We start from the raw sequence: 26,785 nt of genomic DNA on the forward strand, positions 1-26,785 counted from the left end.
ATTTGAGTTGTGGCTTACATTTATAGATGACAAAAAAGCTGCTGGCGGATGAGATAACGTGCGATAACAAGTTGTTGACAGTTGAAATGTTCACAAACAATCCTGTAATACAGGATCTTGGTTGGTGGGGGGGCTTATGTGCTATATCACGCAATCAGCGATGGGCATTTATGATGCCTCCTGGCCATCATTTGATGGTTGATTTGATGACATTTTTATCTGCAGTCGACTTTCAAACGTCGAGCCAGTCGAGAAGAAATTGCATCCGACGCAATTTGTCTCAGTTATTCTTAAAAAAAACAAAGAAATGGAGACCAAGAATTTGGTGATTAGTTTCGCCATCCTCTACGTCGTCACAGGCGTCGCCATAGGTAATATAGAATTGTTTCTGTTAATATCTAATCATGACCGGATGACGTCATTTATTATAGGCTAATTATTATTCATATTTTTTAATTAATAAAAGGTGTTGGTCTCTACTACGCCGGATACAATGCCGATCATTCGCCCGCTCCCAAAATGGACGTTTTCCAGCAGCTGCAAAACGAAATCTCTGCTGACAAAATCAGTGGCTACCTCAAGTATACATTTTAAGTTGAATTCAATTCCAATTAACTGTAAAAGTTAACTCAAAATTATTGTATGTTTCAAAGAAACTTGAGCAGCGTTCCTCATTTAGCCGGAACGGCCCAGGACTACGAGCAGGCCGTCTGGCTTCATGACAACTTTGTCCAATCCGGGCTGGATCGGGTCGTCATTGTCCCTTATCAAGTTCTCCTCTCCTATCCCAACATGACACAGCCCAACATTGTCCGTCTGCTGGACGACAAGGGACTGGCCAACATCACCACTTCCGGCAAGCAGACGCCCATCAGCCAGCCGGAAGAGTTTTCCGAGTTGGCCGCTCCAAACTTCAACGCCTATTCCGGCCAGACGGGACTCATCGAGTCGGACGGACTGGTGTACGCCCATTACGGGCAGATGGAAGATTTCGAGTATTTGGAAAGCGTCGGAGTTAACGTTTCCGGTAAGATCGTCCTGGCCCGTTATGGCGCCTCCTTCCGGGCCAACATTGTCGATTTGGCCCAGCGCAAAGGAGCCGTCGGCGTTCTGTTGTATTCCGACCCGAAGGATTTCGCCAAGAAAGGCCGGAACGACATTTACCCGGATTCCTGGTGGATGCCCGGAATGGCCGTCCAATCCGGCACCGTTTACCTGGGCAACGGAGATCCGTTGACGCCGTTCTATCCGGCCGTCGAGAGCGCTTACCGCATTCCGGAATCGGAGGCTCTCCTGCCTTCCATCGCCGTCCAGCCGATCGGTTACGACGAAGCAGAACTTTTACTCCAGGCCATGGGCGGTCCGCCCGCTCCGGACCAATGGCAGGGCGATCTGGAACCCGTCTACTCGCTCGGCCCTGGATTCAAGTACGGCGACGGATGGAAACTGGAGATGGATATGCAGACGGCCAACAAACTGGTCACCACTTACAACACGATCGGAATGCTCTACGGCCAGGAAGAGCCGGACCGCTACGTTCTGGTGGGCAATCACCGGGACGCTTGGACGCTGGGCGCTCTGGACCCATCCAGCGGAACGGCCTGCATGTTGGAGATGGCCAGAACATTTGGCAAAGTCAAACAAGATTACAGTAAATCCATTTCCGGAATATTAAAAAAAAATCCGGAATTTACGGAATAAAAAAAAATTCCGGAATTTTTCCGGAATTAAAAAAAAAATTCCGGAATTTTTCCGGAATTAAAAAAAAATTCCGGAATTTAAAAAAATATATAATTTTGTTTGTCAAACAGATTGGCGGCCGAGAAGGAGCTTGATCTTCTGCAGCTGGGGGGCGGAAGAGTACGGACTGATCGGCTCCTACGAGTGGGTCGAGGAGCACGCCAAAGTATTGAGCCAAAGGGCCGTGGCTTATTTGAACGTCGACATCGCCGTCGAAGGTATAGCTACAGCTGGCTACAGCAGCATCCTATTCAATTATTATTCCCGCCCGTCTCTAATTGTTGCTAGGCAACGCCGTCAACTCGCCTATCGACATTATTGACGGCTACTATTCTATATCACCCGCCCATTTCGATTTTGATCTTTGTAACAGGTAATTATTCGCTGTGGGGAAGCGGGGCTCCGCTGATGAACAAAGTCTATTTGGACAGCTCCAAAAGGATCGCCAATCCCAGTGCCGACGAAGTGGCCCAGAAACGCCCTACGGTCTTCGACACTTGGGTCCATCGTTACCCGGACGCCAATCATCCGACCAAGCCAAAGTGAAATTAAATCCATCTCTATTCCATTTCCTCTATTCTATTTTGAGTTTGGCCATGTCAATAAATTTCTGATCGCTCCGGCGGCCGTCGTCCGGTTGCCAGGGTGAACATTTTAGGCAGCGGGAGCGATTACACGGCCTTCATGCACGTCTTGGGCGTGCCCGCCATCGACATCCGATACACCTACGAAGAGGTAAAACACACAACAGTTAACGTACATACTTGTGATGATTACGAAGGTATTATAGATATTTTTAGACTGGCCCAGCTACATAATCTTTTCTTCCCCTTCGTAGCTGGGCACTTTCAATTTGATACCCGTTAGAGTATATATAAGTATACTTCCCCTTAGTAAATGTAGGCTCAGGTCTAGCCGGGCAATCTATAATGTAATGTGTGTGCTGTGTAGACTAAACACGCTCTAGATATAATATCATCTTTCACCGTTTTGTTTTCCAACTCTGCCCGTCCATCTCGAATTGCCCGACGATCCATCACATAACATTGCAGGACATTGGATCCTATCCACTTTACGTGAGTTCTTTTTTATTTGGTCCGTCCCCCCTCCCAAGCAAATCAGAGATTAACCTTTTTCTAAATGGTTTAAATGTTAATGTATAGCATACCCTGTACGAGACCCACCATTTGCTGGCCGACATTATGGACGTTGGATTCCTTCACCATCGGGCCGTCACGCAATTGTGGGCCGAAGTGGCCCGCAATTTGCTGGAGTCGGTCGTCCTGCCGCTGGACCCCGACTGGTACGCCACTTACCTGGCGGAACAAGTGGCCGGAATCCAATCGCGTTATGGATCCCAGCTGGAAGCCAATAATGCCACGATGAAATATTTCCAGCTGGCCGTGACTCATTTCGGCGAGGCCGTCAGACATTTCCAGAACACGACGCTGGCCAATCTCGATACCAGCGAGTATGTAACTTATAATATTAAAGTTAAATGTTATCATTTGTTGAACGGGTGGATTCAATCAGCGTTTTGGCTGTACGGAGAGTTAACGATCAGCTGATGCAACTGGAACGCCATTTCATCGATCCGCATGGATTACCCAATCGGCCAGAGTACAAGTATAATTTTCAATCTATTTAATTCACTTTAAACTGATGTATCAATTTAACTATGAACTCGATTTCATTCCATTTTTTAGTCATATCGTTTTCGCACCGAGTTCCAGCGACGGATATTCGAGCAGCAGTTTCTCCGGATTGACGGATCTCCTGGAAGCCGTTGGCGAGCAAACGATCGTCCAGAAGCCGGTCGAGTGGGCCCAGATCCAGCAACACTTGTCCGTCATCGCTTTCTACATCGAAGCGGCCGCCAAATCCTTATCCGATCACATTTAATTGCCCCCACTTTCAGCAGCCCCTGGATTTTATTATATATCAAGCAATTACGTATACATACACACACTTAACAGTCTTGTTTCTATTTCTTCCGGATGTGTTTCTTGCACGTAGTAATGAAAAATCGATGGTCGAATTGCATAGACAGAGAAGAATAAGAAGCGAGAGTCCAGGCGGCGGTAGGTACTTCCAGGGAATCTTCCAAAATGAAATTGGGAACTTTAGCTGCTGCCTCTCTGGGGAGAAGGATCGGAGGAATGAATTGGAAATGGATCGCTTGCCGGATGGAAGGTACAGGAAAGAGAGCTATAGACTCTGCCCAGCTATTTTCCTCGTAGAGGTGAAATAAAACAAATGCAGCAGAGCAACTTGGTTAATATGGAGAGAGCGATCCATTCACAATGAGACGACGCCTTCCGTCCACACACACTTATAACACGCCCCCCTTCCGTTAATTGGCAAACATCCGCAGCTAGTTTTTCACTCCGTCGTGCTGTAATTGATTTAACTACAGAAAAGGTGTAAGTGTAGCTCTATAGTTCAACTGTACATGTTCATAATATACTTATTGGGCTGCGCTCCGAGGCCTACTATACATACTTAAAAGGTTCCAAAGTTTGATCCATCTTATCCTTTGTTATAGAGATATAGGCGTGGCAATTTGTAGTGTGTTCAGCAGCGTATGGTTGCATAACCAAGGCCAATCTAGAGCCTACAGCGCTCGACTAGTTCTTCCGTAGAGTGAATTCAAATCAATTCTTATATAGGTTACATACGTCACATCGTTATCTCTCTTTCGATTCGCCATCATCAGCTATTTGTGTATAAATGTGTGTAACTCGATTATTTCATATATCCAACAGCAGAGCAACTCGGCGATCATCGCATTTTCCGGGTTGACGGATTCACCATCCGTTTTTGTTGAAAATGAATTGAACTTATTCGACCGTAACATTTTAATTGCTCTTTTTTTTTCATTATTTATTTCAAATTAAAAATAGTATAGAATATAATAGAACAAAAGATAAGAAAAAAATCAATCAAATATGGCGCGCATCTATACACAGCACCAGCGACAGAGTTGTGCACGTTATTGTTGGTGCGATATGGCCGGGGTAGTGGGGGGGTAGTGTGGGGCTTTTTTGTTTTATTCTCCGCGACGGAATATAATCCGCCGTAACAACAACAGACGCCCGGCAGCATATCAAATCCTCTTCTTCTTCTTCTTTTTTATTTGTGTTGTGTGTGTCTCCTTTTGTTTCTCTTAAACAAAAAAATAATGTACGGCAGGATCTCTGAACTGGCATGGCTTTCCTGCGATCAAAGTTTATTGTTACTTTTTTTCCTTATAACTTTTTCTTCTCCTAGACCCGACGACGACGATGGTCTATATATACAGCACCTATAAATATTTGAGTTTTTTAAAAATAAAGAGAAAGATGATAATACAGCAGCTCACGGAGGCAGCCTGTACACACTCTCTATACTTGCACCAACAAAGTCTTCAAGGAGAGCCATCTGTATAGATCTATCTATTCCAGCCGGGGAGACTTAAATTCCCTTTAGATCCCCGAGGTTGTTGAGTTGATTTGAACCGCTAAACCCTCCGCCCGGTTGCTGGATCGAATACACACACATACCAAAACTCTTTCTTTCTTTCTTTTCCTTTCCAACTCTTTTATTTCCTTTTCCAGGAGCACGCGGGATCTATATAGATCCTACGCCTACACTTTCCCTTTTTTGGTCTCCAGACAAGAGCGAAACGAAACGGGCAACAATTGAGCGGGGGCTACTGCTCCGGCAAATGCAAAACGCATTGTGTGTGTCTTTCGTCTAACAGATGTGCTGTTCTTCAGTGAGCCGAGAGTGCGCAGTTGATCCTTGGCAGCCGGAATAAAAATTGCTGGATGTATGCGTTGGCGTTATTCCCTTTTTAGTATTTATTTTGTTCCTATTGTGTCGAACGTATTTTTTTAATTCTTCTCGTTTTTATTTCTTTTTTGGAATTATCGGGTGGTGGGAGATGGAAACCACCCCTGTCATAATATCGTCGCCATCATCCATCAAACGGCCTTTTGTGTGTGTTGATACGCGTCGGTTATACACGGTAGCAGCAGCGCTTTAGACGTGTGTGTTATAAGTCCGCGTATAGCCATCTTTCATTTGTTCCCTTTTTGTATTTTTTTTAATTCTTGACGCACACGTCGAATAAGTGAACTTTTGTATTTTGCACGTCATATGGTAGCAGTGGCCAGCACAGGATATTGACGATGGCGCGATGTGTGTACATAATATACACATACAAGCTGCGTTTTACTGTGGGCATTGTATAGTACTACGACTAAAGATTTTTCGACGCACGGCAACTATTCCGGAATCGGTTTTCCCCCATCACCGAAGAAAGAAAGAAATAAGAAGAATGAAAAATGGGGGGGCTGATGTAGCAAATATTTATTAAACGCACGCAATCCCCCCCTCTCTATGTAGAAAGATTAAAAGGTAAATAAAAAGAAAAGTAAAAATCTATATCTCGTGTTTGATTGATGAGCTCTACTTCTTTGACGTGTATCAAAAAAATAAAGGAGTTGCTGTAGACACACGCAATGGTACCGCGTAGTATAGACAGCAGAAAACAGGATCGTATATCAAAATCTACTGGGGTTTCTGGTTCTGATGATCACTGGCGCGGAAGATTTCGAAATCCACCTGCTCTCCGAGTAACACAGTTTCTTTTCTTTATTCTCGAATGCATTATCATCATCTGGAGAGAGAGAATGTAAAGATCAACAACAGCATTTTATATCAAATAATCAAATTCTTTGAGTCAATAGACAGAAAAGAAACTTTATAGACATAGACCTGTTACGCAACTTTCCGGGGGTAATATCAAATAAATGGGGAATAAAAGGTTTTTCAGGAACTTTGGTTTCAAGTGCTGTTGATGTTACACATCTATACACCGCATTCGATCCTTTTAAAAGCAAAGAAAAAACACTAAAGCAGCACTCTGCGTCGAGAACTCGAGATTTATTTAAATCCAATGGGAATATATTACAGTGTATGTGTGGGTGTGTGGGCAAAGAACTTTTCCAGTTTTATTTTGGTTTTTCTCGGCCTTTCTATATACCTATATATTACTCGGGATATCAAAAAACATTTCGATCGTGAGAGAGTATCAAGTTCATCAGCCTCTTTTTTCATAACCACTTCCTTCCTCATCCGCTTTTCATTTTAATTTCGATGTGGATTATCTAACACAACAAAAAAAAATGAGTGTAAGGCCAGCAGTAGGTAGATGAGTCCGGGAAAGATTCACGCCATCCGCCCCATCTCAAAAAACCTTGGTGAGAAAAAAGAATTAAAAATGGTGATAGCGCGCAGGCGCGTTATATAATGCGCTGCGCTGTGCTGTGTGTATAGTCTCTTGTGCTTCTTCTTTGGGCTGGCATGGGTGGTGGTGTATATACACGTACAGTGTGCACCATTGTATAAGGTGGCGGGAGCCAGCGTTCGCCTAGTCAGTCGACTGCGGACCTTCTCCTCCGTTACAACATTTTCTTTTTTGAAACCCAACACATTTTTAGTTTCTGAAATTTTATTTGTTTTAAATAGTTAAGAAATGACTAAACATTCGGCTCATTTTTTTCCTTTAGTCTGAGTGAAGTTTGTTCTGTGAGAACCAATAAGTGTCCACGCCGCCCAAAAAACCCCAAACAATCTGGTGTTACAATTGCGATTGCCATTTGTCAAATTTGAAATTGGCGCCATAAGCAATCGAATTTGAAATCAAGATAAAGTGGATGACATTCTTGAATGGTGCGCCGTGTGTCGTCCATGAATTTCGCGGGAGATTTGAATGGAGTGATTTGACTCGGCTATTCACAGATGTACACATGACGGACGGAGCGATGATGATGTTGGCCGTGGTGCTGATGTTGTTGTTGAGAAGTTTGGCTCGTCAAGGACGCTCACGAGTCTGCCGACCGCCGTTATTACTCACGACATTTCGACAACTGGCCAAACTCGTCGACAACATCTAACCCGAACACAACCCACAACAGCAGCAGCAGCTGAGTAGCAGCAGCACCAGCAACTTCATTGATATTCATAACGGGTACTACAGCATACAACACGTAGTATAGGCTGCATCAGTCATCATTTCTTTTTCATCTCCATCATCTTCTTCTTTGATTGTTTATTTTTTTTTCTTTTGTTTGTTTTTACCTTTTTTCTTATCCGCCATAGTTCCTGAATGTGATTATCAGTTATCTCTCTAGCCTCCCACTTTAGTCATTTCCATCGGGGCCTGGCCCTTTTTCGGGCTGTTAGCAGTCGACTCACATAGTCCACCCAAACTGGCAGACGGCCATTAGATACATCTTACAAGTTATAGACCTTTTTTCTTCCCCCCCCCCCCAATATAATCAAGCTATAAGCTTAAGAGATAACTGAAAAAAGAAAAAATGGCGATGATAATCAAAACGTAAAACGACCCCGAACAAAATTTTCCCAGCCGTCCAGCAAAATAATAATAATAAAAAAAACAAAAACAAAACAGCGTATCATGGCCATCAGCATCTTTTTCTTTTCTTCTGGAATCTATAAAAGATTTTAACTTTAGAGAGACACCTTTTGTTTTATTGGCGCACCTGCTGGACACTTTTGGTTGACGATGGGGTTCCACGCCTATAATGTCACAAGGTCCGAGACGAAATATTCTTTTGGCTGGGCTTCTTTCTTATTTCCATTTTTATCTGAATTTGTTTTTCTTTGAGAGTGATGGCCCTTCTGTTTGATTAATGAAATCGATCAAGTTGATAAGACCTTATTCAGTATATGTTTGATATTTAGATTCGCCATGTAACCACCGTAGTGGGATTGATACCCCCAGAGGCAATTACAAAGAAAAATGGAAAGTTGAGGTCCGTCTGAAGAGTATAGAACTGTGTGGGGGGGGGGGGGGGACGTATAAACAATTAAAACAAAAAAAAAATACCCAAAATTGTAAAATTGTTTCGTCATAAAACACAAAAGAAAAAACTGATTCCCAATTTCAAAAAGGGACCGCTATATTAAATACAGCTGGGCTGGTATAAGATTGTCCTTTTTGTCGTCGATGTAATCAGCTGGACGTGAGTCGGCTAGAGTAGCGTTGATTAGAAACGGCCTTTGTGTGTGCTGAGAATCTAAAAATCATCCATTTTCATTTGTTTCAACTAGTTGGAACCAGTTAACGACAAAATCGACCAACAGGTTATATTTCGTTTCTATCCATTCCGGCCTGTATATATCATACGATTGGTGTCGAATCGATCCAGCCCCAAAAAAGTAACTCTTATTCTTTTTTTTTAACTGGACAAAATATCGGTGGTAAACAAGAAAGAGATATACGCCATATGCTGCTAGCCGTCTTCTCTAAATGGACTGCGGATGTACTACGTGTGTACATAGTGACCTTTAAAGTCCGTCCAGCACACAGCCCAGCCTATATATAGTTCGCCCTCACTCTCTCTCTGTCCAAGATATTATTACAAATGGCCCTGCTGTTCCGGCCGTCTATATACTCTACTGTGTGTACCTTATATTCGTTGCCTTAATGGAGAGCGGACGGACGAGGGCCAAAAAGCTTCTAGTTATTTCTTTGAACATCTTCAACTCTCTCCTCTTTTTACCCCCCGGCCCATCACAACATCAATGATGTACAACAAGGTGGACGGACTGTGTGTATGGACAACTAACAAAAGTTTCCCTTTTCTTCCTGTCAACTGTCGGCCCGTCTTCTGGCTCCTGTGACAGTGACACGGACTCGCGTGTAGTATAACGGATGACTTTTTGCTGGCCCATTTCTGGTCGGAATCTCAAAATCTATGGACGACTGAGCTGAATTATGTTCCTCCTCTCCTTCGCGGAACTGTCTTTTTGAATAATTTAAAAGGATGAGGTACACACGCCGGAAGGGGCGCCTCTGACATTTTCAAGAGACCAGGTGGACCCTGTCAGGGTCTGGACCCTGCTGGGTGGCTCAGCCGGACGCAAACATTTTTCTTTCGATAGCATTTCTCTCATCCAGCAGGTTATTCGTGATGCCGAATGAATTTTTGTTTTATTTTCGCCCGTCGGAAATGTCCGTCAACTTTTGAAAGTTGACGTTGATTATTATCTGACTGACGGAATTATTTTTAATTTATTTTTTTAAATTTTCACTCGTCGGTGGGCCTCAAAAGCCCGGAAAAATAACAGCCGGCCATTGCCAAGTTGATCTCTCATTCTGTTCCGGCTCAATTGAACCAATTGAATTTGAAAAGATAAAACTCTATTAAAATGTGATTAGACATCATTCAATTTACCAAAGATTCCTTGAATTGTAGCCAACAGGTCTGTGATAGATCCATCCGCACTGGAAGCGAAACTCGGCCTGATAGCTAAATCGTCGATTCCGGCAATCCGCATCGATGGATTCATCCGCTGGCGCCTTCAACGTCCATCTGATGACCCTCGGCGATGCCCTCAACAACCGGACGTCCTACTACAGCAGCAGTTGGGTGGCCGATGGATCCAGCACCGCAACCACCGCCTCGACATCCGCCGGATCCTCATCACCCGCAATGGCTGCTGGATACGGTCTGCTGTCGACGATCCTGATCAGCGCCGCCCTTTTGTTCATCATCATCGGCACCGTCGTCGGCAACATCCTCGTCTGCGTCGCCGTCTGCCTAGTCCGTCGCTTGTGAGTCTATCCAGCTGGGCCAAAAATTAAAAATAAATGTTTAGAATAGCATCAACAAGTGAAAAATAGCATTTCCCGGCACTATAGACCGGTATCTGTCAAATAACAGTTTACACGCCGGCGCGATTCGAAACGACTTTCGCCGAATTTATCGATGACTCCGGATGTTGGTTCTATTCCGGTCTGTGAAAGTGTGAAACTCTGTCGGGTGTATATTTTAGATTCCTTTTCTATTTGGGCCGACAGTGTGTGTGTTTGTGCGTGGCATTTGTCGGGCATGTTTTTCTAAAGCTTCCGCATTATTCCGCAGCGGATGTCGACGAAATAATCGAAAGGAAAAAAGGGAAAAGAAAGGCGCCTGATTCATTTCCGGTTCACCTGGAATACATATCAAATGCCGACTGCATCAGGATCGATCGATACATTAGTTTTGATTTCAGTTTTCCTTAAAGAGAATTTCATTCTTTATTTGAATTGGAAATCTCTTTTTCTTAATTGAAATTCTAATCTAGAAATGGACGAATAATCGTGGAAATAAAACGAGCGTGAGTGAGAGTGAACGCGGAAAATTATGGGACGGGATGTGCTGGGCTGTTCGCATGGGTTGACGAAAAATGTGGGTGACTGGTCGTTTTTGTACGAGCCCAAGTCACGAGCTTTTGTCGTTTAAAAGCGCTGGGAATTGTATAAACGCACACGTCGTCTTTTCATATTTACGAATCTCATTACCGCAGTTGCGCCGGTCGTGAGCGAATTAATTCAATTAGCAAATCTCGCGAGACACGAAACTATATTCACGTCGTCCCAGTCTAGACACACAAAAAAAAAAAAAGAATTTGAAAGTTTAGCGCTGTCCGGAAGCTAATTTCTCATTTCTTCCGGAATTAAAGTTCAACTGTCGGTCTGCACGAGATTCTCTTTTTCCACGAGTTTTTGTTTCAACTTATTTCTGTCATTTTCATTTATATTTAATTAGTTGTAGACGCCATTTGACGATAAGCAATTATTTCTTGGAGGGAGATTTAAAAATGTGTATTGATTTTGATTAAAAATTGTTAGGCGACGTCCGTGCAATTACCTGCTGGTGTCGCTGGCCGTGTCCGACCTGTGCGTGGCCCTGCTGGTGATGCCCATGGCGTTGGTCTACGAGGTGCTGGGCACTTGGCCGTTCGGCGCCAGCGCCTGCGACACTTGGGTGGCCTTTGACGTCCTGTCGTGCACGGCGTCCATCCTCAACTTGTGCATGATCAGCGTCGACCGCTACTGGGCCATCACCCGCCCGCTGGACTATGGCGTCAAACGGACGCCGGCCCGGATGATTTCCTGCGTCGCCCTCGTCTGGATCTCGTCCGCCTGCATTTCTCTTCCGCCTTTGCTCGTCCTGGGCAACGAACACGGACCATCCGCCGCTCCTCATCCACCAGCCACCACCAGCAGCAGCAACATCCTGCCCAGCAACAACAACAACAGTCAAATAAGTCCGATGACCATGTCCAGCAACGGACCTTTGGCCAATTTCATTGAATTGGCCACGGCTGCTGCCGGACAAGATTACCAGTGTCAAGTGTGTCAAGAGTTTGGCTACCAGATCTACGCCACCCTGGGCTCGTTCTACATCCCGCTGGCCGTCATGGCGGCCGTCTATTACCAAATCTTCCAGGCGGCCAAACGGATCGTCGACGAGGAGAAAAAGGCCCAAAGTCATTTGCTAATGACCAGAACCAACAGCTGCGCCAAACAAAAGGCGGCGACGGCCGTCGGTGGTGCTGGCCAATCTCTGCAACCGGTCCAGTCATCTCTCCTGGTCCACCCTCTCCACCAGCCCAGTCTCTGCACCAGCGCTGCCATGGTCGTCGTCCGTCGTCACAGCGACCAACAACTCGACGAGCTGGGCAACAACATCGATGCCATTAATTCCTCATTGCCGGCAACCAACAATTCAGCCGGCCAGGCTCCGCTCTCCAACAATGACCAGAGAAGCAGTAGCTGGACAAACAACTGCAACGGCAGCATCCGTCCAACTACCCGGCCTGACAACCACCTCAAACAACCGCAACAACAATCACAGACGGTGGACATTTCCCGTCACTCCCTGACCGTTTCAACCGACAACGTCAAAGGTGAAACGGCCATTCCCGTCGCCCTCAACCATCAAATTGACCCGCTGAGTTTCCAGCAGAAACATCCGGTGCTGGTCCAGTCAGGATCGAGCCCGTTGCCCATCAGCAGCAGCCGCCGGAATCATCGCAGTCACCGTTTGACCCACCGACGGGCCAGTCGAGTCCGTTTACGATTCGCCCTCAACAAGGAGCGCAAGGTGAAAATTCAATTTATATCATTTTCCAAAATTCAGGATTGATTTTGGGGGGCCTGGGCGGGATTGAATTCCAAAAATGTGATCCTATTTATCTATGACCTATAAGATTTAAGCAGCTGCTATTTCAGAATAGATGACATAACGTTCCGGGCCGGAACAGATGGAGCCATAGTTATTGAGCTGATGGCCTGATGCCCAATTACACATCTCCAACAATCCTTCCAAAACTTCTCCCGAGGGGGGGGGGATGGGGGGCGGAAGAAGAAAAATGAAATATTCTAATGCATTTCCCGCGGCTGCAGGGGTTTTTTTGTGTTATATTACCCAACCGTTTGATGTCTGTCTGAGTCGGATTCAAGTTGTTTTTATTTATAAGGATTTTTGGGTTTTTCTTATGTTCCCTTTGTTGGAAAAGTTGGCCCACCCCAACGCTGGCGTCGCATCTCAACTTTGAGTTTGTTATCTGTGTTTGTGATCCTGAAATTCCGCGTGGGATTGATTCCATCCAGTCGGGTTGCCGCTGCAACCCACACACACACCCTAGTCACTCAGTTAAGAGTTTTATAATCTTAATCAGATCTACAGTTCTCTCTCTCACTTTCTCACATCGAGCTGTGTTCGGTGTTTTCCAGTTAGAAAGAAGCCGACGGAATCTATATACACGACATATAACTTTCAGTTTTCCGTCCAACGTTCCTAGACACGCTCTTCAGACTGCATCAGCCAAAACTTCTTCTTGTAATGTCGTTGGGATTTCTTACCACCAAAGTTTCTTTTCTAGACCAACTTTGGTAGCGTAGGTGATGATGGACGGGTATTGACGTCACATGCGTCACATTCATCTATAGGAAAGTCATCGCCGGGGGGTTATATAATTAGCGTCCAGGATTTGATTATTATGCCCAGGGAATGTATTTCGTTATTCATTGGATTTTTATTTTGTTACTTAACGAATGTGACAGGCGTCGACGACGTTGGGGATCATCATGAGCGCCTTCACGTTGTGCTGGTTCCCGTTTTTCGTGCTGGCCCTGGTCCGTCCGTTCATGAGCCACCAGACGGCCTCGCTGGTCATCCCTCGCTGGTTGTCGTCGCTCTTCCTCTGGCTGGGCTACGCCAACAGTTTCCTCAACCCCGTCATCTACGCCACCACCAACAAAGACTTCCGGCTGCCCTTCCGCGAGATCCTTTGCCTCAGGTGCAAGTCCCTCAACTCGGTCATGAGGGAGGATTTCTACCAGTCGCAGTACGGCAACAACCAACAGCTGGGCAACAACAACAAGGCCGGATTGATAGCCGCTCAATTGATGGCCGCCGGATCGGGTCCGGCCGCCTCGTCGTCACCGTCGCTGAAAGCGCACCGGAGTCGACGTCGTCGACGTCACTCGAGCGATTCACTTTGCGGCGAACAGCATCGCCAGAATTACCACAGCAAAAGTCCGGCGTCCAAAGAAGTCGATCCGGCGACGGCGGATGAAGAAGACACGACGGATTACGGACTCATGTCCAACGTCCACCGGGTCAGCTCCTCATCTGCCACAGCATTTCTCTAAATTCAAAAGAAATTCGACCAAAAACAAAACCCCCCCAAAAACAAACAAATTCTCGTCGCCATTTTGGTTTTTAAATGTCGTCATTCCTCCTCAGTTTTTGAAAAATTAATTTCAATTACCAAAAAAAAAGAAAAAAATTAAATATTTTGAAGACACTTGGGCAAATGTGACGTGACACTCTTATATAATTATCTATATACTTTAATTTGTTCAATGTTTTTTAAAAATTCACCTGTGATTTCATCCGATGTTATATAATTAATGTATACACCACGCCAGCACCAGCCCAAAGATATTCTTCTATTGTGTCAGATATTTCCAATGTTGTCTTGCATCATTCGTTTTTTCACATATATTGATGTCATATTCGTTATATTACATCACATCACGGTCAATCAATTTATTCATCCCCCCCCACGCTTTTATTATAGATCGTCGGTCTATATGAAAATCTGGAACTCATTAGAATATTTTTCAAGACTTTAACGATGACAGTCATACGAGTGACGACCCCATTTCGATGTTACGCAACATATCTCACATGTGGCAGCTATTCAATTCAATGTAATGTTTTAACATAGGCACAGGCACACACCAGTAGCCAGCCATGGCCGTGGGAGACGCTTTTGTGTTTCTTTTTATTCTAGTCGTTGTCAAATTGCCCCCCAGTTCAATTGAAATTTAATGTCAAACCATAAATATATATATATTCTAAACATTATACCGAACGAACTCTATAAAAACTCAATTTGTGAATGACATCACCGTGAATCTATTTCGTCTCGTGAATGACTTGCGGTAGAGACCATTATTTACCCCCTCCCCCAAACACAAAATGGATCCACAAAATATATATTTATTGCGGAATGAATTTTTATTCGTATTTTTAATTTTTGTATTTGATTTGCATAGTTGAAATAAGTAAAAAGTAGAGAGGTCGTGAAAATCGGAGAAAAATAAAAATTGGGGAGGTGGGGTCTGAAAAATAAATCGTTCACATTTTTTTACGGTTGCTGGGGGAGGGGTGACCAAAAATTTTATAACGAAATATTTTGTTTCATAGTCCATACAAAATTCAAACTGTTGTGATGAGCTTGACAAAAAGTTTAATCACTATTAAATTTTAACTAAAGTACTCCCGATACGTCCAGCAGATGTGAGAAAACCGCTTTAATTGTTTAAAATTTAAATTGAGCGGTTCGGATTTAGGGGGAGGGTTCGATTTTTAATTTCTATCGATATTTTAGGCTAATTAGAATATTAGTGTCGTCTGCTGCTTTCCTTTTGTTTCCAATCAACTTTTTCTGAACGTAGACACTTGTGGCTGCACGAAAAACAGCACAAGAAATAAAATTGGAAAAATGTGGTCGTCGTGTGAAATTTTCGTGTCTTGGCTCTCCATGCTGTTTTGCAGGTAAATAAAACGTTAAATAAAAGTTATCACAAATGTGATGATTCTGGGTGCCTTAATAGAATACCTGTTCCAAATTTGTCAAATGTTGTTTCCTGAGCTGACTAGCTTGCATCAGGTATAACCCCCTTGTCAATGCATGGCAGTTGGTTTGCACTATAAAATCTTCTCCTTTGTGCAGAATTGAGACTAGAGTCAGTCATCGTAACAAGACATGCAAGTTTTAATGCTTGTCCTGGTATTCAACAGGTTCATCACTAGGATACTAGTTTGTGTTATTCTTTTCCTGCGACCTGCTAGATATTTTAATGATCAAAGCAGTGTAAACTTTAAATTCTCCTGTTTGTTGACAATAATTTATAGGGTTTACCCACTGTCTCATTTTTCAACTTTTCCTTAATGTTTCTGTAATTATTTTTTCGTAACCCATTTTTCATTTTTCATTTAGATCAACAGCATCCCTCTTGATTGGAGAAACTTTCCGATATCCAGTCCAGTTGAGTTACGGATCTCCTCGTGTACGCCCATGTGAGTGTGGGTGTATTCACGAGGACGCCCTGGCCGCCTGGTGCATTCAACTTTTCAGCGAATGGATGCCTGATCGTATTTCCCAGGATTATAAAGGTAGGAAAAATGTAATCTCTATTCTTCCTCTCTGACTATTTGATGGCATAAATCGTTACACAGTCCGATTACTCCTAGTTAGATTAGTCCGAGTTATGCGGCTGACCGTAGAAATGTTTTCTCTTTACATTCTTGTTGACTCTGTTCATGAAATAACCAATGAAAGTGGGAAATTTAAAAATAACTTTAAGGGGAAAAAAATGTCCAAAAAGGAACCTGCCGCCACACCTCGGCGTTGTTTGCATAGTGTATGACGTAAGATGTTCTTGCTTACAAGGGGGTTTAGCACAGTGTTATACAAATGCCATGCTCTTTAGGCGTCTTCTTCCTGTATAACTTTTCCGGTGAAATATTGATTTGCGAATTGCCGATTCCCTCGCAAATCCCAGCAGCTTCTGTTATCTTCTGTGTGAGTGTGTGGGATTCTCCACGTGCCGTCCAATTTCCGTGGAATTCTTGAAAATATCAAAGTTGAACGTCTACAACTATTCCGATAGGCCACTTTTTGTCTCCCCTCAAAATACAATTTCATCATAGCGCCATTTACTGAACTCATGCACTATGTACAGTAAGCGAAACGCGATAGCCATCGTCGTCCTCTATTTGCCCGGTAAATAATCCGCAAAATTGAACCTCAGTCAACTGCCAACGGCTCAAATGCCTCGGCGCATATGTATTTATCCCGGGTCTTCTCCTTCAAAATAATCTCCCATTCTTACTAATAGGCTTAGGCAAATTCGAGTTATTTATCCGAGCATATATATATGACGTGTATAGGACTGCCCGCCGCCCGAGTTCTAATATTGGATTTCGGGATTAAATGTTCAACAGGCAGTGTGGGCCAGCAGCTACACTATCGTCTGATATATTATTCATCCTCTCTCTAATCTATTTGGCTAAATATTTGCCGTTCGATCAAAATCCCCGCGAAATTTGAAAAATAAAAATGCGCAGTTGAGTGCATCAATTCAACTTGATGGCATTTAAAAGTACCCCAAGTGTGTTTTTCAACATAAGCCATGTAAAGGGGAGAGGAGTGGGCGTAAAAGGGAAGGCCATATGGTCGGTTGCTGTTGTATATTTCGGGACACGACTAAATTGATATGCCAACGATGGAGGGTGGTAGCGGGAGCCGGCGTGACCTTTTGTATTTTCGGTTCTGTTGATGCTCTCTCCTGTTTCACGTCAACACAAGAGAAGAGGGGGGGGGGAAATGTCTGCAGGATATCTACAACAACAACAACAACAACATCAGTGCAACACAAAGTGTATACAAGAGCAACAGAGGCTCGCGCGTGTGTTCTGTAATATTCACCAAGGCAACAGCACGTAGCAGCAGCAGAGTGGCCATCATCAACCATGACACAAGTCTCTTTTTTTCCATCGTGACTCAGGTTGTTGTTGTTGTTGTTGTTGCAAGGCGGATTTAAAAAATAAATAACCAGCCATCATCTATAGGCCTTTTTACATAAGAGTTGCTTCACAGATTGAATTACGGCTGATTGTGTCAGACTTCTTGTAACCTCTTGGTGACTTTTTTTTACTATATTCTCCGGAGAAAAGATAACGAAAATCAAAGTAAGATGGGGGAACCAAGATCATGTAAATATTATTACATCATGTCCTTTGATATGATACCGAAAGAAAAGCTTAGAGATAGTAAAAGAAGAAGAAGCACATAAAGAAAGTTTCCGGAAGAAGTCGTATGTAAGAATATAGGTCGTCCCTTTATTATAATAATATGATAAATTCATAATAGAAGTTCGGGGGATTTATGTTGCCATGATAAGTAGAGTGCTGCGCATCATCAAAGCTTCCCCAATGTGCATAATACGTTTCTATACTCTCAAAAATTTCAAATTTGATCATGTTTAAATAACGTTAATGCTATTTGAGAAATTCGATCAAATCCATTTTTCTTTTTTAAATTAATAATTTGAAATAATTTGAAAAAAAAAAGGAATTTGAAAGATTGAAAAGCCAAAAGGTTACATTCTGCCGGAGGCGTCAAATGATACGGTTTCAGGGTGCGGCTTTAGATTTTTGTGTTCCGACAACTTTCAACATATCGAACCCAACTGTGTGTGATAATTGATAAACCCAAGAGGATTTAAAATGGCGAAGATGGTACTCGGTCGATCGGCGTGAACGTTTTTATCTGATACTATTTCTTTTTCTTTATGCTGCCCTGTAGGTGTGACGTAATGTCCAGACTCTGGTTGAACTCGAAGCTTTTACCTTTCAAGGTTTTGCAACCAAATAAAAAAATTTGGTTTCCAGGTCAACATAACTCTCTCTCTCTCCGCGTTATAGTCTTGCTGTTTTCAAATGTTAACTGTCCATATACATCAGGTCGTCGGGAGGTGCTATAGAGTACATAGGGAATTGTTGGCGAGACAAGAGCTCCTAAATTTCTAATACGTTAGCTGCTGCTGAGGGGAAGCGACTGGAATTTAAACACCCAAAATTGGTATGATGATGATGTAGTGAACAAAGTCCGTACCCGCTTTGTGACATTGCTACAAGTCCAGTCGTCTATAAATATGTCACGACGATCTTGTTGGGGGGACCCGCTGAGTCACCAGGAAGAAAAGAAACAAAAAAACAACTAAACAGAGGAATTTTTCTTTTCTTTTGTGTTTCTAATGTTAACAATATCATCGTGAATGAGTCGGTCAATTGAGTTTTTCTTTCTTTCATTCGCTGGTGCTGGGTGGAGGGGGTCGTCATTTATTTTCGTTCGAGTGCAATGATCCGATTTGCTCCGCTCGGTTAATTCACAATAGCCCCCCGGGGGGCACAGGCACCTGCGGCGGCTCCTCCCATAACGCGGGGGCAGATGGAGCATCCGCCTGGAACCGGAAGCGGATGCCACGCCAAGAAGAAAAAAAAAGGGGGGAACTAACATAATTCGCTATTCGCAAAATGGGGTTATCTATCCTCGAAATTCATTACGCCAATTCGTACGACGATTTCAAAATTTCCCGCCGTTTCCGTTGATTCAATTTGAGAACCACAGACAAAATCGGTTATCTAATATCAATAATTGACGTGGTCTCTCTAAATGGTAAATATAATCTCTTTAACTTTTGATGTGACTGTTATATGACGCCATAAAAATTGCACGCAGACACAGAACATTTCGTTTTTATTTTACACGGCCGCTGTGACTAAATCTCGGGTGGCGACGACGTCCATACAAGAAGAAGAAAAAAGAGAAAGAAACGACGTTTAGAAGATTGCGTCAGCCAATTTCCCATCAGCTCCACAAGGGGGGGTCATCTGCTGCTGCGTGCTGCCAGAGATTACTGTTGGGTGGGTGGGCTCTGCCTCCCGCGTTGTGATCGATAAAACTCCCGATAGAAAGAAAAGGGAACGTGTGCAACATAACCCTTACAGTCGGCCGAATATCGTCAAGAGCCCAGCGATGCTGATCAGAACCAACTAACAAATAAGGAGAGAGCTAGAGAGATTCAGTCGTTCATAAATGGCCGTCATTTTTTTTTGTCCCGACACCTCGTCTCGTGAATTGCTTTGCAGTCTATAATACAGGAATATTACACCAGTCAATAGATGAGAGGCGAATTTTCTATTCAGGTGGTCGCCGTTGCCGTGGTGACTGGCCGCAACGCCTTCATTCATCTCGGGTTAAAAATTCGTGAACGGAGGTTCTTCTTTTTGTTGTGTGACGCAATTCTTTTTCTATTGTGTGAATGGGGCGCCACACACACTAGAGTGAATTTGCATCTATCGATTGATAAGTGTTGTATGGAAACAAAATCCTTGTAGGGATCAAAACAAATATAGTCAGCCTGCCGAAGGTATTTCTTTATATGGGTATTATTAGATCTATTTGAACGAAGGCCCATAGCAATCAGCTGTTGGTTAAGTCTCCCTGGTCGATCCTTTTTGTAATAATTGGCCAACTGTGCACATGTCACCAAAAGGGGGGCACTTCTTCATCCGCTGAAGATTTTCGCTCCTTCTCCCCCGAGGCCATCATTCCCGCCCTTCTCTTTACTCGGCAAAGAAAACTATTGCGTCACTCGCCGATATTCCCGGAGTCTAAATAATTGAACAGGCCCTTTCAATCAACGGCTGAAATAGCAGAATAAATCTATTCGTTTCGACGACCTATGCAAATGTGCCACCTTCCAAGAATGATATTGGTGGGGGGGTTGCAGGGAGCAGGGAACTAGCCGAGATGGCCGATGAATCACGCAGGCGTCGGTGGCGTCGCTGCAACGACTTAGGCGCGCGCAGTTAGTGGCAAAACGGAAGGAAGGAAGGAAGAAGGACAGTAGAGCGTCGGGAGGGAGAAAAAGGGTGGGGGGTGGATGGAAGGGGGTGGATAAATAAGTAGTCTGTGTCTAGCGCTAGACACAGCTGCTGCCTACTAGTCTACTACTACTACTAGACTACTCCATATAGGTTATAGTGGGCACCTCGAGGCAAAACAGTCGACGTTGAAAGCTTCTCGGGAGCAGCGCGAAATTCGTCCGGTGTCGGATAATTTTTATTTCCGAATGAAATTTCGATTTTTTTAGCGCCAAAAATTATTTTTCAAATTTCCCCCAATTTCCCGCGTGCCGTGTGAAAATATATACCAAGTGCGCATAGTTCGCCGATGGGCGATTTCGCGGATTAACCAGACTTTTTTAACGAATGTGATTAGATCATGGACCGGAATTGCATTATTCCGGTTGGACGTCAAACTCTGCGACGACCGCCCATCAGCCGGCCATCGACTTTGATCGGTAAAATTGCTCAAACTACCAACATTAACCAAAAAAAAAAATATGTTTATTCTTTTATCTGTTGAATTATTTATTATGGGAGGGCGCTTAAATTTTATATAGTAGTGCAGGTGGCATCACCTGATGCCATCATTCCGTCCTTCATTGGCTATTCCATCCGCGTCGTTCTTCATCTTCCTTATAGATCCACTTTTCTTCCTCCTCCTTCTTCTTTTCCCTTTGATTTATTTTACAAGAGCGGCCCCACGCTTGCCCCTTTTTCTTTCTTCGGGTGAAGGAAAGGTGGAGGACAATCAAGCGGCCGAGTCTCCCCACAGAGTAGCAACTCGTCGTCCCGATCGATCGGGGGGATTTTCCCGACCGCAAGTCTACTATTTCTTCTTTTTATATTCTTTTCTCTGATGGTCTATCGAACGATTTCATCGCTCGGCTTAGATCGACCCCGAAAAGGACCAGCAGCAGCCACTCCAACAGACTTTTGTGCTGTGTGCAAATTTGATTTGATATAGTCAGTTCTTTATTTTCTCATGTTATTCATTTTGATCGGCCGAAAAAAAAGGAAACTTTTTCCCCCCCCTTTAGTCTACAGGTGTTTATTGCGTGAGTGACCTTTCAATACTTTTTTTGAAAAGACCCGCGCTGCTTTTCTGAATGCGGTTGAAAAAGAACTTACGTAAGTGTACGTGGACTGCCGGTATAAATACAAAGGTGAAATGGGTTGGGACTCGAGGGACGTACGACAGCCTGTCAGCCGTGTTAGCAACGAGATTACATGTGACACACACTGGCGGGATCCAAAAAAAAAAGAAGAAATATGAAGTAGATGGACTTTTTCAAAAGAGATTTTTCCTTTTCATTGGAGATTGGACGCGCTAGGATGACGGAGGAATCGCCGGCTCAAAAGAACCAATCAGTGGACCTTGGCATTCACCACACTATCTAACGTGTTGATTGGTTCTCTCCTGCAGCGCAGACATAGACGTTAATTTAGTTAAGACGGTCGAATGATTTTTTCAAAAGGGGAGAAAAAAGAAAAGGCTACACGATTGCCGTGGAAAGTTATTCAAGTTAACGAGACGGATTTTTTAATTGGATCCTGGAAAAAAGTTGTGCCAGTCCAAGTTGACAGTTGACGGGGCGGGAGGTTGTAAAATAAATTGTAGATTTTCCAACGTGTTTGATTCGTCTTTAGAGAGAAAGACAAGTCGTTGTGTGTCATTCCACTTGATTCCGGATGGAATGTACGCTAGGCGGATCGATATCGAAAGTGGATTGCTGGAAATAGTAGAACGTATCAATTTGTTACATGCCACTAAATAAATTATTATTTTCTTTTTTTCAGATTGAAGAGATTTCCAGGGGGAAAGAAGATTGCGGGCATGGAAGTCGACGTGATTGGATGGAACAATTTACGACAGTCGTCGACCTGGTTGACGATGGCCACCGGCTCCTTGGATTATTCCGGCGATCCGTCAAACCTCAACAACCAAACTCTGACTGGCAGCCCGGCGGATCCGCCGGAAGACGATGGATCCAACACAATAGCCATTGGCGGAAGCGGAGGCGGCGGAATGATTGAGAATTACAGTTTGACGGAGACGATCCTCATCAGCGCCGCCCTTTTGTTCATCATCGTCGGCACCGTCGTCGGCAACATCCTCGTCTGCGTCGCCGTTTGTCTAGTCCGTCGCTTGTGAGTCTCCTTTTACCCTCCCAATCCGGCCGGATTTTAGTTATACGGGGGCGGCCGTTGTCTCTTAAATGCAAACGGCCACCTATTTATGCCGGTTCCGGCTCTGTTATAGGGCCGGAATTATGAATAATGAATGGCGAGGAGGGGGTTTTAGCATAGTCGATCCGCATTTCCGACCGGTTGAGTAAAGCTCGTGTAAATGCGCCACTCCGCCGGATCGTCGGTTGAGTGGCGACGACGTTTTCGGCTTTGCTGACTGGCCATGCAGAATGGATCATTGATTTGTTTCGACGAGTCTTATTCCTCCCGGATTCCCGATCTAATTGAAATGGACGCCCAGCACAAACTGCCAATGGAACACTGTCAAGGGGTTGCTGCTGCTACTGCTGCGTGTATTAATGTCCGCGCATATTCAATGTCGATAGGGAAATGGGACGGGGGACTTGTTTCATCTCGTTAGAGATCCTCTTTCATTTGTAATTTGCTTCATTGTTCTAGAGTAGTCTTACTTGACATCCAATTATCGTGGAGACTGTGCACTCACAATGTCTCTCTCGCTGTTGTGTGTAACAGCAGAGAAAATTGGTTGGAATATCACGTCCATTTATTTGACCTTTTTGACGGTTCCCGCCCTTTTTTGAATTATTATGCGATTGGCAATTATTTCTTGGAGGGAGATTTAAAAATGTGTATTGATTTTGATTGAAAATTGTCAGGCGCCGTCCGTGCAATTACCTGCTGGTGTCGCTGGCCGTGTCCGACCTGTGCGTGGCCCTGCTGGTGATGCCCATGGCGCTGGTCTACGAGGTGCTGGGCACTTGGCCGTTCGGCGCCAGCGCCTGCGACACTTGGGTGGCCTTCGACGTCCTGTCGTGCACGGCGTCCATCCTCAACTTGTGCATGATCAGCGTCGACCGCTACTGGGCCATCACCCGCCCGCTGGACTATGGCGTCAAACGGACGCCGGCCCGGATGATTTCCTGCGTCGCTCTCGTCTGGATCTCGTCCGCCTGCATTTCTCTGCCGCCTTTGCTCGTCCTGGGCAACGAACACGGACCATCCGCCGCTCCCCATCCATCGCCCACCACCACCACCAGCAGCATCCTGTCCAGCAACAACAACAACAGTCAAACGAGTCCGATCACCTTGTCCAGCAACGGACCTTTGGCCAATTTCATTGAATTGGCCACGGCTGCTGCCGGACAAGATTACCAGTGTCAAGTGTGTCAAGAGTTTGGCTACCAGATCTACGCCACCCTGGGCTCGTTCTACATCCCGTTGGCCGTTATGGCGGCCGTCTATTACCAAATCTTCCAGGCGGCCAAACGGATCGTCGACGAAGAGAAAAAGGCCCAAAGTCATTTACTGATGACCAGAACCAACAGCTGCGCCAAACAAAAGGCGGCGGCGGCCGTCGGTGGTGCTGGCCAACCTCTGCAACCGGTCCAGTCATCTCTCCTGGTCCACCCTCTCCACCAGCCCAGTCTCTGCACCAGCGCTGCCATGGTTGTTGTCCGTCGTCACAGCGACCGACGGAATTCCTCAATGGACAGCACGGACCACAGCTGGGTGGGCAACCATTGCAACGGTGTCGGCCGGCCAACAACTTGGCCGCCAAACCATGACGTCTGCATTTCGTCATCGTCCGCCTCTTCCTGCGCTTCCTTGATGGGCGCGATGAGGAACGAGTCGAAATTGCAGAGTCAGGCGAAAGAAAAAGAAAAAATCCAGGAGAAAGTCCAGACATCCGGCGCTGCTCATCCGCTGAGTCGACTGGATCAAGTCAACAACATGTCGCTGCTGGACATTCCCCGCAGCGTGAGCAACAACTGCCCCCGTCGCCGCTATTCCTCGTCGGCCGCCAGCACGGCCGAAATCCACGTCTACGACGACGACGATCCGGAAGGATCGAATCGGCGGAGTCGCAATCCCTCAGTCGGCAACGCCCAACTGTCGGGTGCTCCTGATCTCTCGTCCACCCAGTCAACAGGAGCCGCTGCCGCTCTCCATGTTCCCTCGGCAGTGCCAGCGGCCCCTCACCGGAATCGCCAGAGCATCCGCACTCCTCCCCACCAGGAGAATCAACTCCAGCGGCGAGGAAGTCGCAACCGATTGCGTTTCGCACTCAACAAGGAGCGCAAGGTAAAATATCAAAACTAAAACCAATTTTTCATCTTGGACATTTTTTAAAAAAGAAAAATGAAACTCGATTCCGGATTGGACTCGCAATCAATTCTTAGACGTTTGGCAGACATTCAAAAGAAAAGTTTCCGGGAGATCATATATAAAACCTTCGTACCCAAAAAGAAAAACAATTGGACCCCGCCCTGTATCAAATTGGCTCTAAGGACCAGGAAAACTCCTTTTGGCCAACAAAGTTTGTGTGTGTGTGTGTGTGTGGCAGGGGGGACTTCATCTCCTGCTGGATCGTATCTCCTCGGGGGAGTTTAAAAGGGCCATAGAAGGAGCCCTACACTCCATTGAGCAGCTCCTGCGTGAGACAGACTATATACACAGGGCGTAATGACGTCAAGGAGACCATCAATAAGTCACCTGACGAAGAAATTCTTTCTCGTTAAGCTTTCAGTCTCTCTCTCTCCTCCTTTGGCTGGACGTTTTTCAAAATTCGCGCGCGCTCCAAGTGTGTGTGTGCAGAAGACTAGCTGGCTAGTCCAGAGTTATAGTCGTCTGCCAGCGAGTGTACTCTATGCCACTTTCTCTCTTTCTTTCGCAGCGGCTTACATCGTAAATTTGTCCTTTTTCTTTTTTGAAAAAAGTTTGAATAGTTTCAAGTCTTTTAAATTACTGATGGGGATGTAGTCTGGTTTTTGGGTTGTTGTCCTTGTCGGTTGGTTTATTCATCCGGTGGAATTTCTGTTAATTTTTCTTTTATTTTCTGGGTGACGAATGTGACAGGCGTCGACGACGTTGGGGATCATCATGAGCGCCTTCACGTTGTGCTGGTTCCCGTTTTTCGTGCTGGCCCTGGTCCGTCCGTTCATGAGCCACCAGACGGCCTCGCTGGTCATCCCTCGCTGGTTGTCGTCGCTCTTCCTCTGGCTGGGCTACGCCAACAGTTTCCTCAACCCCGTCATCTACGCCACCACCAACAAAGACTTCCGGCTGCCCTTCCGCGAGATCCTTTGCCTCAGGTGCAAGTCCCTCAACTCGGTCATGAGGGAGGATTTCTACCAGTCGCAGTACGGCAATGAAGCCAACAAAACGGCCCTGGCCTTGGCCGGCGGTGCCACTCAGTTGTCTGCAACCGCCTTTCTCTAAACAACCGCCACCCCAAAATAAAATATTTGAAAAACTTTCAACCACAAAATAAAAATTCAAAGATTTGAATAGACACCGAAAATCCTCTGATTTAATAGTCATCTTTTGTTGTTGTTGTTGTTGTTGTTATTGTTGGTTCAACAACATTCCCATAAACGTGCGTGTTGTCATTATTCGACCCTATGTCTGTAGGTTTGTCCATTTTCTTTTCAAAAAATTATCTGTTTGCCGCCGGCGCAACTGTCAACCGTGTATCATATCTCACTGTGTGTTAATCTCGTTGAATGTAACTCATTTTGATTGATTCAAAAAAAGGTCTATATAAAATCCTATACGTGTATAGTTTATTGATATTTATCCGGCGATCCGGCTGGCGCTCATCATCCATCGTTTGTTATTTGACGTTGATGTCGTCGTGTGTTTCGTTCATAAATCCCAAATATTTATACATTATTATCGTCATTTTCTTGTATCGGAGACGCGTTGATATATATACATTCTATCCCTTGGCAACTTGTCAAACAAATTGGATGTCGCCAATGTGTATAAAATAAGGTCCAATGTTATTTATATTTACCCCGCCAGAAATGACAGCACAAAATAAAGAAAAAGGAAAAGTCATGAATTTTATTTTGAAAGAAAAAATTAATTTCCATCCTACCCGATCGATATAAAATAAAAGCCCACCGCCGCCAGAAATGCAAAATATTCCGAAAAAAATAAAATAAATATTACATCATCGACTCTAGACTAAAAGAGAAATCTGGTTGTGTTTCACACTT

At 44.7% G+C, this 26,785-nt stretch overlaps 3 protein-coding genes across 3 annotated transcripts; all 3 read left to right on the plus strand.

The window, feature by feature from the left end:
* Positions 1-207: 207 nt before the first annotated feature.
* Positions 208-3,720, plus strand: LOC124202345 (glutamate carboxypeptidase 2-like). Its single transcript, XM_046598682.1, has 10 exons — positions 208-371; positions 467-581; positions 654-1,651; positions 1,812-1,958; positions 2,114-2,282; positions 2,385-2,475; positions 2,793-2,816; positions 2,904-3,211; positions 3,274-3,366; positions 3,447-3,720. The coding sequence occupies exons 1-10, from the start codon at positions 308-310 to the stop codon at positions 3,640-3,642; spliced, it is 2,205 nt and encodes a 734-aa protein (XP_046454638.1). The 5' UTR covers positions 208-307; the 3' UTR covers positions 3,643-3,720.
* Positions 3,721-7,132: 3,412 nt separating this feature from the next.
* LOC124202993 (5-hydroxytryptamine receptor 1A-alpha-like) lies at positions 7,133-15,109 on the plus strand. The gene is made up of 4 exons (XM_046599558.1): positions 7,133-7,756; positions 10,011-10,369; positions 11,429-12,686; positions 13,649-15,109. The coding sequence occupies exons 2-4, from the start codon at positions 10,095-10,097 to the stop codon at positions 14,237-14,239; spliced, it is 2,124 nt and encodes a 707-aa protein (XP_046455514.1). The 5' UTR covers positions 7,133-7,756; positions 10,011-10,094; the 3' UTR covers positions 14,240-15,109.
* Positions 15,110-20,663: 5,554 nt separating this feature from the next.
* LOC124202994 (5-hydroxytryptamine receptor 1-like) lies at positions 20,664-26,622 on the plus strand. The gene is made up of 4 exons (XM_046599559.1): positions 20,664-21,031; positions 22,374-22,724; positions 23,441-24,866; positions 25,641-26,622. Exons 2-4 carry the CDS (start codon positions 22,411-22,413, stop codon positions 26,001-26,003), a joined length of 2,103 nt encoding a protein of 700 aa, XP_046455515.1. The 5' UTR covers positions 20,664-21,031; positions 22,374-22,410; the 3' UTR covers positions 26,004-26,622.
* The last annotated feature ends 163 nt before the right edge of the window (positions 26,623-26,785 follow it).

This window comes from Daphnia pulex, chromosome 9 (assembly GCF_021134715.1).
Source record: "Daphnia pulex isolate KAP4 chromosome 9, ASM2113471v1".
Taxonomy (NCBI): domain Eukaryota; kingdom Metazoa; phylum Arthropoda; class Branchiopoda; order Diplostraca; family Daphniidae; genus Daphnia; species Daphnia pulex.

Excerpts from the sequence above, each read along its gene's own strand:
- LOC124202345 (XM_046598682.1), top strand. The coding sequence starts at position 308 with ATGGAGACCAAGAATTTGGTGATTAGTTTCGCCATCCTCTACGTCGTC. Across the intron at positions 582-653 it reads AAAATCAGTGGCTACCTCAA|AAACTTGAGCAGCGTTCCTC; the intron begins GTATACATTTTA and ends TATGTTTCAAAG. Across the intron at positions 1,959-2,113 it reads CGTCGACATCGCCGTCGAAG|GTAATTATTCGCTGTGGGGA; the intron begins GTATAGCTACAG and ends TCTTTGTAACAG.
- LOC124202993 (XM_046599558.1), top strand. The coding sequence starts at position 10,095 with ATGGATTCATCCGCTGGCGCCTTCAACGTCCATCTGATGACCCTCGGC. Across the intron at positions 10,370-11,428 it reads GTCTGCCTAGTCCGTCGCTT|GCGACGTCCGTGCAATTACC; the intron begins GTGAGTCTATCC and ends AAAAATTGTTAG. Across the intron at positions 12,687-13,648 it reads CCCTCAACAAGGAGCGCAAG|GCGTCGACGACGTTGGGGAT; the intron begins GTGAAAATTCAA and ends CGAATGTGACAG.
- LOC124202994 (XM_046599559.1), top strand. The coding sequence starts at position 22,411 with ATGGAAGTCGACGTGATTGGATGGAACAATTTACGACAGTCGTCGACC. Across the intron at positions 22,725-23,440 it reads GTTTGTCTAGTCCGTCGCTT|GCGCCGTCCGTGCAATTACC; the intron begins GTGAGTCTCCTT and ends GAAAATTGTCAG. Across the intron at positions 24,867-25,640 it reads CACTCAACAAGGAGCGCAAG|GCGTCGACGACGTTGGGGAT; the intron begins GTAAAATATCAA and ends CGAATGTGACAG.